Below are 14,983 nucleotides of genomic sequence, written 5' to 3' on the forward strand. Positions count from 1 at the left end.
AATATATGTATCAAGAAGGCATCGGGTAGTATTATTTCCTTTTTTTTACAATGCAAGTAGCATGAAATGGAGATTCATAACTTTATACAGAATCTCCTTTTTGTGTTCTATACTGTATACAGAAATACTTTTTTGGTGTTTTAAAGTTTAGAATTTTTCAAAAAGGATTGGGAAAAAATGAAAAATCATCAGCAAACTATGTTTAGAAGGCAGGAGAATTTTGATGCAGAACAACTGATGAAAATACATCTCCTTTTGGTAGAAAGGAAGATTGTTGCAAACACTCAGATTTGTTCCCTTTGTCTTAGTTATTTTTCTTTTTGTTACAAGAAAAGTATCATTGGGTGGGGCTATATCTAGAAATGACAAAAGGCATCAAGACTCTTTTAAATAAATAAAATTAAACTTTAAAATTACTTTATCTTGAAAAAATAACTTTAAAACTTCAAAATTTTTTAAACATATAGAATGCAAGGAAGTATGTAATGCATTTTAGAAAATGCCCTTTTTTTTTTTCAAAAAGATTACCCCAGTAATATGAAAACTCACAAAAACTGGCTCATTCCCTGATAATACAGGGTTTGTTGTTGTTTTTATAATTATGCTCACATACTGTAGTCTAAGGTCAGAAAGCCCTATTTAACAATATCTGCCTGACCTGGTATTTCTCCTGGTAAATATTTCATCTCCTCTGGGATAATCTAATTTTTGTAACATTCACCTCACCTCAGGGATGACAAGACTCAGTTTTGAAAAACACATGACAATTTTCAACACTTTCCCCTCATCCTAGAGACAGATGATAGAAACATTTAAGAGAAAAGGAATAGGAAATAAGGAGGGGGCACATACAAAGAGAAGGTTGGTTGGTTTTTACTCGCTTCTTTCCTAGCCTGGACAGCAATCTTTCCCTCTTTCATGTACCTGATGTACTCTATAACCATTCAAGGATCACAACTGGGCAGGGACCACCCCTAGTGCTCAGACCAGTGACCTCTGCTTCTAACAATGAAGCAAACCAAATTAGTATTCTTACCTTCCCTTTCAATGTCTGCAGTGCATCAAGGTATGCTGCTAGCATAGGCAGGCTCAGGGTTTCCACCAACGTTGTATGCAACCACTGGACAAGTTTAATGTCCCAACTCACACTTGCCAGTGCCTGCCGAACTCTCCTTGCACATTTATCCACAGCAATTCGCCGGAGTACTGGCTCATTGCAAGCCTGGAAGATGACAGCGTAGGTTACAGATATGAAGAGGTGAAGAAAATCATCACATATTAGTAACTGACCCTAGGGGCATGGCTGTTATATAGTATAGATGTGGCTGATGTCATCCTATAAGAGATAAGAAATGCTCAAAAAGTTTTGAGAACCAAAAAATAATAATGAGGAGTAAGCATTTAAAAATTCCACGGTACCTAGTGTCAGTTTATCAAACTTACCCCTTCATTGGCTAGCCGGGCCAGCCGGTCAGACTGCAAGGCTTTGAGAATCTTGTTGAACAGCTTGTTCTGGGCAATTGTCCAACCAGTCCTGGGGAAGAAAGCGCGAAAAATTCAAGTCAGTTATCTATGGTATCTCTACACCCTTTAAAGATGACATGATAACCCTCCTAGTGACCTGTTTCCACTATAACTTGTATAATTTTAAATGGAATATCATCCAACGAGCACCTACTAAGCACCTGTACATAATGTTCTATGCTGGATATGGGGGATATGCATATAAAACAAACAAACAAACAAAATAGTCCCTACATTCAAGAAGGAACTTAAAATTTATTAAGAGAATATAAGCTATAAAAGTATATTTTTGATCATTTGAATAAACAGAAGCATAATAAGGGCAGCAAGAATGGATTACCACAGATCAAGAGCAGTTGATCCCTGAAGGAAGCTAGGGTTTTCAAATGGCAGAGGAGAATAGAGAGATCAGTCCAGGCATGGAAGACAGTCTAGGAGAGAGAATGTTATATATGGGCAACAATAAATGGCTGAAACATAGAATGACAAGGAGAGTAATAGGAATTAAGTCTGGAATCATAGGTGGAAGGCAGAGTGTAATGAGTTTAAGTGCTAAAAAAAGAAATTTGCATTTTATCCTAGATCTAATAAGGAGCCAGAGGAGTAACATGGTCAGTCTTGTCCTTTAGGAATATAGATTGGGCAGCTGTGTAGAGGGCATATTTGAAAGAAATGACAAGAAAGGAAGATCAATTAGGAGACTATTGAAATAGTAAATGCAAGAGGAGATGAAGGTCTGAACCAAAGTAATGATCAAGTTAAGTAGAAAGAAAGGGATGGATTCAGCAGATAATATAGAGAATAATCAGTAAGACCAGACAACTGATTGGATTGGGGGAGGGAGGGAGGGTCAGAAACAGATAAAGAGAGTGAAGAATAGAGGATGACTGACATTGTGAACCTGAAAAAAACTGGAAGAATGGTGGTATTCCTGACAAAAAGAGGGACTTGGGAGGGATGGTAGGTTTAAAAGGTTTAGAGAGAAAGATGATACAGTCTGGTTTGGATCTGTTGAGTTTGTGACCCCTGTGGGATATCCAAGTGGAGGCATCTAGCAGGTAACTATGAAACTGAATCTCTGAAGATATGTGAGACATGTAAATTTGGAAGTTATTTGCCAAGGAAGGAAAATTGAATCTATAGAAATTGAAACAATCAACAAGAAAGAAAATAGAAGAAGACAAAGCTTTGGGACACGCACATATAACTCGGGTAGTGGGGAAAACATGCAAGATAATTCAGAAAAAGACAGAGGAGGATTCATACAACTTCTTGTTGTTGTTCAATCATTTTTCAATTATGTCTGACTCTTCATGACCCCATTTGGGATTTTTTTTTTTTTTTTTGGCAAAGCTACTGGAGTGGTTGCCATTTCCTTCTCTATTTCATTTTACAGATCAGAAAACTGAGACAAATGGGGTTAAGTAACTTGCCCAAGGTCACATAGCTAGTGTCTGAGGTTTGAACACAGGAAAATGAGTCTTCCCCTGACTCCAGTCTCAGCACACCATCCACTGTGTCACCCAGCTACCCTTCATACAACTAGGAGAACCAAAAGAGAGTAATGTCATTTAAAAAATGTAGTGAGCAGAGAGCACGGGGGGGGGGGGGGGGGGGGGGGTCAACAGTATCAAATATTGCAGTGTTCAAGAAAGATGAAAGGATGAGGACTGAAAATAGACCATCAGACTTAGCAATTAAGTGATATAGTCAGATTTGAAAGGGCTGAAAAGCAGAAGGTCAGAAAAAAGAAGTGATAAATATAGAAGATTTTTTTCTGTGAAAGGGAGACAGGATATAAAATGATAGCTTAAAGGTTTTATTTTTAAATGAAGGGAAATCTGGCTATGTTCATAAGTAGCAAGGAGAAACTAGGCATTGAGGAAAAATTAAAGATAACAGAAAACAAGAGGACGATCTGGTAAGAAACAAGAGGAGAATGGACTAAGGCAAAAGTGGAAAACAAGTAGCCTATATTGTTTTATCTCTTATTTTGTTACTGACTCAGTCCACAAAAAATCCCATCCCCTTCTCAGCATAAGTTTATGTATAATAATAGTAATTATNTTAAAAAATGTAGTGAGCAGAGAGCACGGGGGGGGGGGGGGGGGGGGAGGTCAACAGTATCAAATATTGCAGTGTTCAAGAAAGATGAAAGGATGAGGACTGAAAATAGACCATCAGACTTAGCAATTAAGTGATATAGTCAGATTTGAAAGGGCTGAAAAGCAGAAGGTCAGAAAAAAGAAGTGATAAATATAGAAGATTTTTTTCTGTGAAAGGGAGACAGGATATAAAATGATAGCTTAAAGGTTTTATTTTTAAATGAAGGGAAATCTGGCTATGTTCATAAGTAGCAAGGAGAAACTAGGCATTGAGGAAAAATTAAAGATAACAGAAAACAAGAGGACGATCTGGTAAGAAACAAGAGGAGAATGGACTAAGGCAAAAGTGGAAAACAAGTAGCCTATATTGTTTTATCTCTTATTTTGTTACTGACTCAGTCCACAAAAAATCCCATCCCCTTCTCAGCATAAGTTTATGTATAATAATAGTAATTATAACTTAAATATATGAAGGACTTCTAAGGTTTGAAAAGCATTTTCCTCATTAAAAGCACAGTGAAGTACATAAATATGGAGAAACAGATTAAGTGATTCACCAAGATTAAATAATTATTGTCAAGAGTTTACCCTCTGTTCTTCTAATTATGATCCTATACCAGTGTTCTTTCCACTATACCAATCCTTTATTACACATCACAACATGTCAAGAGAAAAGTCATAAACTCTTATTTCTGTTTGTGCTTATAAAATCAAAGCTAACCATTTAAATAAAGGTTATTTTCTTCATTATGCCATTAGTGAAAGTCTATTTGCAGCTCCTAATCCCCAAAGTAATCAAGGCTCTATCCCCAAATAACTGTGTATTGCCTATATTTATGTTTGTGATTTCTGTTTCCACCAAAAACAAAAACAAAAAACAAAAACCTTAAGCTTCTGTGTGCATGGAATGAAGGAAAGAAACAAGTATTTATTAAGCTCCTACCCTAGGATTAGCACTATTAAATGCTTTACAGATATTATCACATTTAACATCCTCTTTTTTTTATCACATTATCAAATTATCACATTTAATATCCTCTTAACAACCTTGTCCAATAAAAAAATTAAAATTAAAAAATTTTTAAATTTTTTAAAATTTAATTATTTTTAAATATTTTACTTAAATGAATAAAATATTTATTTAAAATATTTTTCATTTAATTACTCAAATTTTTATTTATTTATTTGGTTATTTAATTATTTGCTTGTTTGGCTGCTTAAATTGTTTAATTACTTAAAACAAGCCAAAAATAATTAATTAATTGGTTTTGGGGTGAGGTTTACAAAGATTTAAAAATTAAAAAAAAAATTTTTTAAAAACAACCCTGTCCACTTAATTACTATTATTTTTTATCTTTAAAACAACTCTGTGAAGGTAGGTGCTATTATCATTACCTATTTTATAGATGGGGAAACTGAGGAAAGAATCAAACTTAGGTCTTTTAGCATCAAGTCCAACATTTTATCCACTGCACCAACTGTAATCCTCTAAAAATATAGGGAACTAATTCAAAAATTAAAAACAAGTGATTATCCAGTAGATAAAATGATGAAAGGATATAAGCAAGTAGTTTTCAAAAAAAGAAAAATAAGCTACAAATAACCACATGAAAAAAAATTATCCAAATTATAAATAAGGGAAATTCAAATGAAAACAACTTAGGTTCCATCTTATAGTGGCCAGGTATACAAAGATAACAAAAGAGAAATGTGGCAATTCCTGGAGATATGGGAGAAGAACACTAATATATTATTGATGGAGTTGTGAACTGGTTGAGTCATTCTGGAAAGCTATCTGCTTTCTTTTTTCTTTATTTTGTATTCAACACTTTATTTTTATCATCATTTGTGATTTTTTTTTCAATTTTTAAGGTTTTTCTCAAAGTGGATAAGCATGAAATTAATTTTCAATAGAGGTTTGCTAAAACCTGGAAACTATGAAGCCTGATAACAAAATGGAGCTGGTACTAGTTTATAGCTTTGTTAATTAATTCTGTAACCTCATGGAGTAAATTACCTAGGATACTAAGAAGTACCATGCCCAGAATCAGTCAATAAGCTAATATGCATCAGAAGCTGAACTTGAACACAGATCTTCTGTCTAATATTATAAATGATACACATAAAACCCAGTGGAAATGTGAGTTGGCTACAGGGGTGGGGTGGAAGGGAGAGAAAGAACATGAATCATGGAACCATGGAAAATTTTTCTAAAAAAATTAAGATTATAAATATGCCCTTTTACCTTCCTTGATATAACTCTTTTTTCCCCCTTTTTTTAAACCCTTACCTTCCATCTTGGAGTCAATACTGTGTATTGGCTCCAAGGCAGAAGAATGGTAAGGGTAGGCAATGGGGGTCAAGTGACTTGCCCAGGGTCACAAAGCTGGGAAGTGTCTGAGGTCAGATTTGAACCTAGGACCTCCTGTCTCTAGGCTTGGCTCTCAATCCACTGAGCTACCCAGCTGCCCCCTTGACATAACTCTTAACACTTTATATTTCTGAGTTTCATATGGACTTCCTTTCAAAGACAGAGAACTAGAATCCATGTTTCTTTAAGATGGTACAAAATATTGTTTTCAACTTATCTTACCATTTATTGTATGAAAGAATGTCTTTCTTATTTGCTTTTCTTGTTACTAAATTTATTCTGAAACCCAAATTGGTAAGGGATGGAAATGATGCAGACATTGGAGAAGGAAAAAAAAAGTCAACTACCTAGAAATTACTATCATATTCTGATGACAGCTGAGATCACATTAAAAGCCACAATGTTGACATGCCCAAAACCAAGAAAAGATTTGAGAGTTGTTGCTAGATGTCTACCCAACTGGTTCCAAGAACTAAGACAACGGTTCAAAGTTTTGTGTCAGCTCTATAGGAGGTCTAAAAAATTAAACTGGCAGAAGAAAAATATGACCTAACCCAAGGATCAAGATAAACAGTGCCTGAGAGATATAATTAAAGAAATTTTAAAACAGCAGACAGAATTTTAACTACAAGTCTGTAGGAGAAGATAAACCCCACTAGGCTTTGCTAATGGGGACTGTGGTAAACTGAACTGGCTCCCCTCCCAAAAGTTCCCCACCAGTTCAATTTTAAACAGGAAAATGATGTCTTCCTCTTGATTTCTCAGACCAGACACCAAGACTAGGAACCTGTTTTTCCCCAAAATTTGACTAAGCCCAGATGAGACATCAGGGAAGGGGATGAGGGGAGGTGGAAAAGGCAGTATTTACTATTTATGCTGACCTCTGCCCTGTGCTTATAACCTAATTCCTTCACTCTCAGTCCGGGAGAAGCCTTAATGAGTATGGCAATACTTCCTTTGGTGTTATTTCACAGGGAGCCTATTTATATGAAAATTCCTAAAGGACTTAAAACCCCAAGAAATACATAGAGACATTGTGATGGTCATAATTCTCCTTTACGAAATTTTAAAACATCTACGCTTAAACAATAACAAATTTATAAGTCTTCTGGAATCCATTAAATTATCTTGCTAAAAAAAGAGGGGAGGGTTTCAGAAGTGTACATTCTAGCTATGAGTGAACTCAGATATTTATAATACTGAATAAAACATAAACATCTCATATTGGGTGTTTGAATCCTGAGAGTGCTTCTTTTCCTCCTTCCCCTCATTATTTTAGAACTGAGAGGGGTCGTAAAGTTCAACCATCTAATTTTACAGATGAGGCAAAGAGTGACTAAATGACTTGCCCAGCTTCCACATCTAGAAAGTTCCACACCTAAATCATGATTTGAACAAGGTCTTTTTCACTCCAAGTCCAGTGCTATCCACTATATCAAGCTGTCACTGAAGTATACTACAGAAAACACAAACAGAAAGAAAATAGATTTAATTATCAGCTAATAGACCACAAGCCCATGGACTTGCTATAATGATGAGAAACTTAAATTACACAGACATGTGACCTTTCTTTCAAAAGCAGAAGAGCTAATAATTTCATGACTTCCTTTCAAGATAACTTTATTCTTTAAAAGGTAGAGGAACCAACGATGGAAATGTTTATTCTGAACATGATTCTCACCAACAAAGAATTTGTTGCTGAAGCAGAAATGGGGGAAAGTGATCAGGCCACCTTGGAATCTGTGACACAAAAGTAAAACAGGACATGAACCTTGGATTTTGAAAGTGCAGATTTCAAAGGGGTTCAGAGGAAAAGGTCAAAAAGGAATCAATGGACTAAATTACATATGGGAAATCATCCAGAAGGAATGGATAGATCTCAAAAATTATATTCTGAAGATAAAAAGTCAAATCTGTTGAGAAAGAAAAGCAGGAATTGTTGAAAGAGAGATGTGGATGCATCACATGAGTTTGAGATGCCCAGGAATATTGGGAAGGGGAGGAGGGAAGAATAGGGATGAGGACAAATACAAACACAAAGCATAGTCCTGCCCCCCCCCCCAAAAAAAAGTACTGCATTAGACTTCAAAAAGATCTGAAGCCATGGAGGAAAAGTCAAGGACAGGGGGCAGCTGGGTAGCTCAGTGGATTGAGAGTCAGGCCTAGAGATGGGAGGTCCTAGGTTCAAATCCAGCCTCAGACACTTCCCAACTGTGTGACCTTGGGCAAGTCACTTGACCCCCATTGCCCACCCACCACTCTTCCACCTATGAGCCAATACACAGAAGTTAAGGGTTTAAAAAATTAAAAACAAAAAGTCAAGGACAATCAAAAGGGGGATTTTTGAAGCTATAGTAGTGAAAAAAAAGTATACAAGAAAGGACTGGACCACCTCAAGAAAGAAAGAATAACAAGCTAACATGTTGGAAAACACTTAAAATGAAATAAAATAGAGATGAATTTACATTCAAGTAATTTTCATACAAATCTTACCCACAAGTACAAAAAGTTAACTTCACAAGAATAAGATGGGGGAGATGTAGCTAGCCAACAGTTCACTGAAAAAGATCTACAAACTTTAGCAGACTATAAGCTCAATGAGTCTAAAATGTGACATAGCAACCCCATGTAATTTAATATAACACTGGCTACACTGAGAGACACAATGACCAGGGCAGAAGAGACATTAGTACCACTGTACTCTGGATCTGGTCAGACCATACATGGAATATTTTTTAGCTTTGGGAAAAACTTTGATAAATTGGTAAGCATTCATAGCCTTGGGAAGTCCCTTGACTCCATTCCATATAAGAATCAGATTAAAGAACTGAGAGTATTTAGTTTGAAGATAAGATTAGGTAGGGTTAAGATAGGAAAAAGAATCAATAAAGAGTCATTCGACAATTGTTTATTGTCTAACAGTTAACATGCCAGGCACTGTCCTGGGCAATGAGCATATGTACACAAAAGCAAACCAGTGTCTCAAGAAGTTTACATCCTACTGAGGAAAACGTGTATAAACATACATTTTTATATGCATATATTTATGTGTGTATATGTGTAAGCTATGTGTGTGTACATATAGTAACTCAGATCCTCATATACATATATACACATATACATAAACACATATACACACACAAATTAAATACTAAGTAATTTCAGGAGAGATGAACTAGCTACTGGGTCTAGAAGGGCCTCATTCATTTAGGATGCCTCTTGAGCTAGACTTCGTAAGAAGCTACAAAAGGGAGGGTCAGGGGAGTGCACTCTAAGCACTGAGAACAAACAGCTGAGACAAAGACACAGAAGCAAGAGATATAATGTAACACAGAATATGTGAGGGAGAGTAACATGTAATAAGTTTTGAAAGGGAGGCCAGAGCTACACCATGAAGTCCTTTAACTGCCAAATAGAGGAATCTAAAAGGCAATTTGGAACTATGCTCAAAGGACTTTAAAAGACTGTCTGCCCTTTAATCCAGCCATACCACTGCTGGATTTGTACCCCAAAGAGATAATAAAGAAAAAGATTTGTACAAGCAGAGGAATCTATACTTGATCCTGGAGGCCTTGAAAAAAAGAGTACGTCCTCTCATTGGAGATCTTCAAGCAAAAGCTGAATAACCACTAGTCAGATTATACTGTAGAGGATGTTCCTGTTCATTTATGATTGGACTAGATAGTCTCTAAGGTCCCTTCCAACTCTGAGATTCTGTAAAAGTTTACAGACTGTTTTCCTTAGTGCTCTATGAAGTACTCTAGGGACCAACATACTTCTCAAACTTAATGAAGATTTGCCTTGTGTGGCTATGGATTACTTTCATCTATTCACCATCTAGATTTCTAAATGATATGAACTCTTAATCTTACCTATGAATTCAGTGTTTATCATTCTATAATCTGTATGCCTTCTAAATGTTTATCTGAATTGGTGTATTTATCTTAATAGCTGCTTATGCTTATATAATACTGTACCATTTACATAGTATTTTCCATACAATTTCTCTCATTTGGTCCTTATAACTCAGTAAGGTAAGTAATATAATTATCCCTATTTTACAGATGAAAGAGTTGAGGATTAGAAATGTTAATACATCATAATCATATAGTGCTTCAAGGTTATTAAAGTTTTACATACATTCTTTCATTTGATCCTCACTCTTTGTGAGGTAAACACTATTTTTATTTTACAGATGAAGCACCTTAAGACTCAGAAAAACTAAATGACTTGCCAGAGGTCACACAGAGTTGATGACCAAATTTAGAATTGCACCTAAATCTTCTGACTCTAAGTTCTTTCTGCTATATCATACCATCCCTAGCACAGTGACTGCCAGACTCCACATGAATATACAGCATCAGGTGCAAAAAAGCTTTCAATATGTGTTTTAGAATGCAAGGATGAGATGATAATAAAAAGGAATACTAACTCTGAAACCATGACCATTATCCCATGGGATTCAATGTGCCTGAGGAGACCCACCTGTTGACATGCTCCTCCCAGTCCTCAGGTGGGGGTGGAGCATCTGCATCAGTCCGGGCAAAGATGACATGGCGTTCACATTCATTCATCACACTTCGTGCCTTCTGGTTGTCATAGAGTGGCACTGGGGTAGATGTGACAGTCTCCACATCAATAGGGATGTCTGCCTCACTACAAATAAGCAAAGTAAAATCAGACCACAACTATTTTGCTTAATTTATGCATGTGCTCAATGTTTGTTCAATTGCCTATTTATCCTTTGCCCAACTGCATTTAGTCCACATAAAATTTCTTATTTTTAGCACATGCCACTGCCTAATAGTATGTGCTCAAGGACCCTAAGCTAATTTTAATATTGTCCAAAGCAAAACAATTAGAAAGGTAGACCTACTATAAAAGTCATAAATATTATTCAAGTATAAATATGAATATTTTAACTTTCAGTTTTTTTAATGAATCACAAGTACTCTGTTTTCAGATCATGAAGAATAGATAAAAATTTAAAAACTTCCTTAATCTCATGAAAATTCCCCATGGCAGGAGCAATATTTTACCATATTCTCCCTGACACCCAAGGAGGTTAGGCTAGTTTTACCTAAAAAGGTACTGAAACATTCTTTGAGACTTGGTTGGCTCAAGGGTCTAAGAACTTAAACTTTAGACATCACTTCCTTAATACCAGAGTATATGAGAACTCATGAAGAGTTAAAGGGGCTCTCAGATGCCTGGCTATGGATCACAATGGTACTATTCTCCCTCAGGTATATTAACTGAAGATGTTCTCAATGCCTATCCTTGTTGAATCGTCTGCTATGGCTACGTAAATCTACTTTTACTAATTGTTGGGAAGGTCTAAAATGTCTTATTTTGTTCCAACATCAAATCTAAATTAACAAGGGCTTCATCTGAGTTGGGCCTAACCCAGAACATCCTATCTCAAATTTCAATGAAAGAATAAAATGAAACTAAGTAAAATCAGTTATGATCTAATTAATTATAATATGCCAGATAGTGTCAAGGCAGAAGAGTGGTGATCTGCAGGACTCTCAAAAATCAAAGTAAAAAATCTGTTGTATATATTCAGCACTAACTAAGGAAAACATGAATATTCTGGATTTCTAAAAATGTATATTTTATGGTGAATGAGGAGTAATTCTGGCTCTACAACCTTCAAGATTATCCAATTTCCTTTGCTCTGGTTCCTTTCTTTTTTTTCCAAGTATCCAGGCACTAAGGAGGAGAAGTTGGGAGGGTCCCTAGATAAACAAACATGCAAGCCCTTAAAAGAGTACAGCCACCATAGTAAATTGTAAATTAATGTTTTGATGCCTTAAATAGTACTTTGTTGAAACTCCCAGAGCCTGATTTCCCCTTCAGGAAATGATAAAATTGATTTTTTTTGAGCATGCAAAGCTGAACATAAGACATTGGACCTGTGGCAGACACCCAAACAGTCAACTCACTGATTTCTCCCTATTCCATTCCTCTCCTCTACTCCTTATTTTCAAACTAATGATTTCAATTGCTTTCTTTTTGAACTTTCCTTTTTATTCCAAGCTCCAAATCAAATATCAATACTGTCTTCCACAATATATCTGTTTTGAATGGATATGAGTCCTGACAGAAACATTTCTACTCAAGGAAGTCCAAATGGAAATTTCCAATACTTAGCACATGCTCAATATATATTCTTTCTGTTCTATTATCAAGTATGGTTAAATACTCATGACTCAGTTACAAGCCAAGTACTAGTCATCAATTAATTTTGATTAAGTCAATGGGAAAACCAGTATTTAATAGACTGAACTATTCTTGAGAAATGTGGCATATAACTGAATTCTGACTCCAGGTTTACCTGACAGTGGTTCAACATTTATTTTCACAAATTTCATGAAAAATAATATATAAGAGATTGGCCACATAAATACTAATGAGTTCCTAAGATCAAAGATTTAGAAGTTGAAGGAACCTCAGAGATCATCTAGTCCAACCCTAGAATCTGACACCTGAGATAGAAGTTAAGTAACTAAATAACTTTCCCAATGTCAAATACGTAATATATGGTAGAGTAGGAAGTCAAATCCAGGTTCTGCTTCCAAATCCAAAGCTCCTTATTAGTTCTGTGTTAATTAACCTTTTAAAATTTTTTTCTAAAAATCTCAAGCAGTCATATGCACCAAAATATTCATAGTACATTTTTTTGTGGCAGCAAAAAAAAAACAAACAAACGAGGTACACAGTGAGTGTCCACTAATTGAGAAATAGCTGAATGAATTATGGTATTTGAATGTAATGGATTATTAACAGCACCAGAAACAAGGAAAAAGAGAAAGATGATAACTGTGACCTAATGCAGAGTAAAGTAAGTAGAACCAGGTAAACAATATTCACAATGACAACTATAATGTAAATAAAAAGAACACTAAAAGGAAGCCAAATGTGGAAAAATTGCAATGACCAATCTTGGTCCCAGAGAACAGATGATGAAACACACCTCCCTCCTTTTGGTAGAGAGTTGGGGACTACAGGTGCAGAGCGTCAGATGTGGCCACTGTGTCGGTTGGTTTTTGCTTAACTATTTTTCTTTATTACAAGTGAGGCTCAATGGAGGTGGGGGTATATCCAGTAATGACTGTGATATAAAAAAAAAGGCATCAATAAAACTTTTTTCTTTTTCTTTTTTTTAAAACGATAGAATTCTAAATATAAAAATCTCAGGCAGGCTGAATCAGCCAGGCCACTTTTTGTCATATGTTGGACATTCAGGACATATGCTGGACATTATAGAATTGTCTCAAATCCCTAAAATCCCTCAAATCCCAAGCCAGTCTCCTCCAGAATCCCCAGAATCACCCTCCCTATATCCCACTCTCCAACAACCATGGTACCTGTTGTTGGGGCACTCTCAAGCACCCTAATGGAGGAGGACACAAACTCACATGGTACTGTCCTGATGACGCCTGGGAGTGACAAAGAGCATGCGGGTGGGGCGGGCACTGCTGGCATCTGGATGAGCACTCCATGGCTTGGCATAGCTATGATCCAAAAACACCAGGTCCAGCTCCCGCTCATGTACTGAAAGCTGGAAAAGCAGAGAGGTGCCCATACGCCGGGCTGAAGTCTGGAAGTCTCGCTCACCACCCCGGTGGGACATCTCTAAGGAAGGGACACAGTGTCTCAGAGCCTGGGAGTCAGCATGCCGTCAGTCTGCAGTAAGAACATATCAGATTGCAATGGGGATTGGGCAAAATTCAATTCCATCATTATGAACTCGTGACTCAAATAATTTTGTCCTTTTCACAAAAAAAGGTTAACACATATAATCTGCATTTCACAATTGAGTCCTCTTTTCCTATCTTGTGCTGTTTCCTAATTATAGGACAAGGGTCAATATTATACAGTAGAAAGATAATGGGACTTGAAAAAAAATCAAAAAGCCTGTGTTCAAGTTCCAACTTTGTCATTTACCATGATAAAACATAACCTTGGGTTGGTCACTTTCCTTCTGAAGTTTCTTGGTCAATAAAATGGACACCAGACATGGTCATTTTCAGGAACAAACAAGATAAATGTAAAACACTAATATGTGTCAGCTATTATTTAAGACAACTTAAAGAACTCTTAAGAGTAGATACCCTTTCAGGATCTAAGAGGCCTGGGCAGCCTCAAATCCCACAAAAATCCTCAGGAAATCTCAGCTCTACTCACCACCCTTCAACTGCCCCAAGACCCTACAACCAGTGAGTATCATTCCTGCCCCCATCTTTGAATTCCCAACCACCATCTTTTGATTTATCTTTCCACCTCCTCTTCTTTGCCCACAACTCCCAAAGTCACCAGAGGAATCTCCCACAGAAACCTCATCTCTAATGCCCTGTCTTCATAATTTATCACAGATTTAGAGCTAGAAGAGGACGAGATCAACCTTATTTCTTGAACAAACATGGGCAAAGATCAGACAAGTGACTTGCTCAAGGTCAAGAAGTAGTTTGAGAAGGTGAAAGCAGCTAAATTGGGAGCTTCAAGAGGCCATGGATAAGAATTCAGCTCTGCTACTTCTTACCCTCAATAACCTTTAAGAATTCACTTCACTCGCCTGGGCCTCAGTTTCCAGAACAGTAAAAAATCAATTCACTCCCAAATGGCAGCACTGAGATTTGAACCCAGGGCTTGATTCCGAGGGCTCTTTCTAGCACACAGCCCTAGCACCCAAAGAGTTCGGGTTCCATCCTTGGGATACTTCAATGTCACTTCCAAGGCCGCATCCCTTCCTTAACTTTTTCCTTCAGTCCTTTGCCTTCCCCCTCCCTCCCCGCCTCCTCCCCTTTTATTTCTCCTCCCCCAGCCACTCCCCTCCCCCAGCTCACTCTACCGCACAGCATGCTCGTTCTCCCCCTCCCCCACGCGCCCGCCTCCGCCCGCCCCTCCGAAGCTCCCTTCCGCCTCCCCTCCCCCACTCCCCTCACAACCTCCTCTCCGCCTCGCCTCCACCCGGCGC

The 14,983-nt window shown here is 37.0% G+C and overlaps 1 protein-coding gene across 4 annotated transcripts in view; it reads right to left on the bottom strand.

Moving 5' to 3' along the window:
- KANSL3 (KAT8 regulatory NSL complex subunit 3) overlaps positions 1-14,983 on the bottom strand; it is a 44,428-nt gene that overhangs the window by 24,271 nt on the left and 5,174 nt on the right. For 2 of the 4 annotated variants that reach the window (XM_044663776.1, XM_044663774.1), the window contains exons 1-4: positions 13,425-13,817; positions 10,486-10,656; positions 1,444-1,534; positions 1,037-1,222 (exon numbers count right to left, since the gene is read on the bottom strand). In XM_044663776.1, coding sequence (XP_044519711.1) covers positions 1,037-1,222; positions 1,444-1,534; positions 10,486-10,656; positions 13,425-13,639 — 663 coding nt within the window. In that variant the 5' untranslated portion in view covers positions 13,640-13,817. Of the gene's footprint in view, positions 1-1,036; positions 1,223-1,443; positions 1,535-10,485; positions 10,657-13,424; positions 13,818-14,983 lie in introns of those variants that run through there. The other 2 variants (XM_044663775.1, XM_044663777.1) reach the window with 2 other exon arrangements.

The sequence above is a fragment of the Gracilinanus agilis genome, chromosome 2 (genome assembly GCF_016433145.1).
Source record: "Gracilinanus agilis isolate LMUSP501 chromosome 2, AgileGrace, whole genome shotgun sequence".
Classification (NCBI taxonomy): domain Eukaryota; kingdom Metazoa; phylum Chordata; class Mammalia; order Didelphimorphia; family Didelphidae; genus Gracilinanus; species Gracilinanus agilis.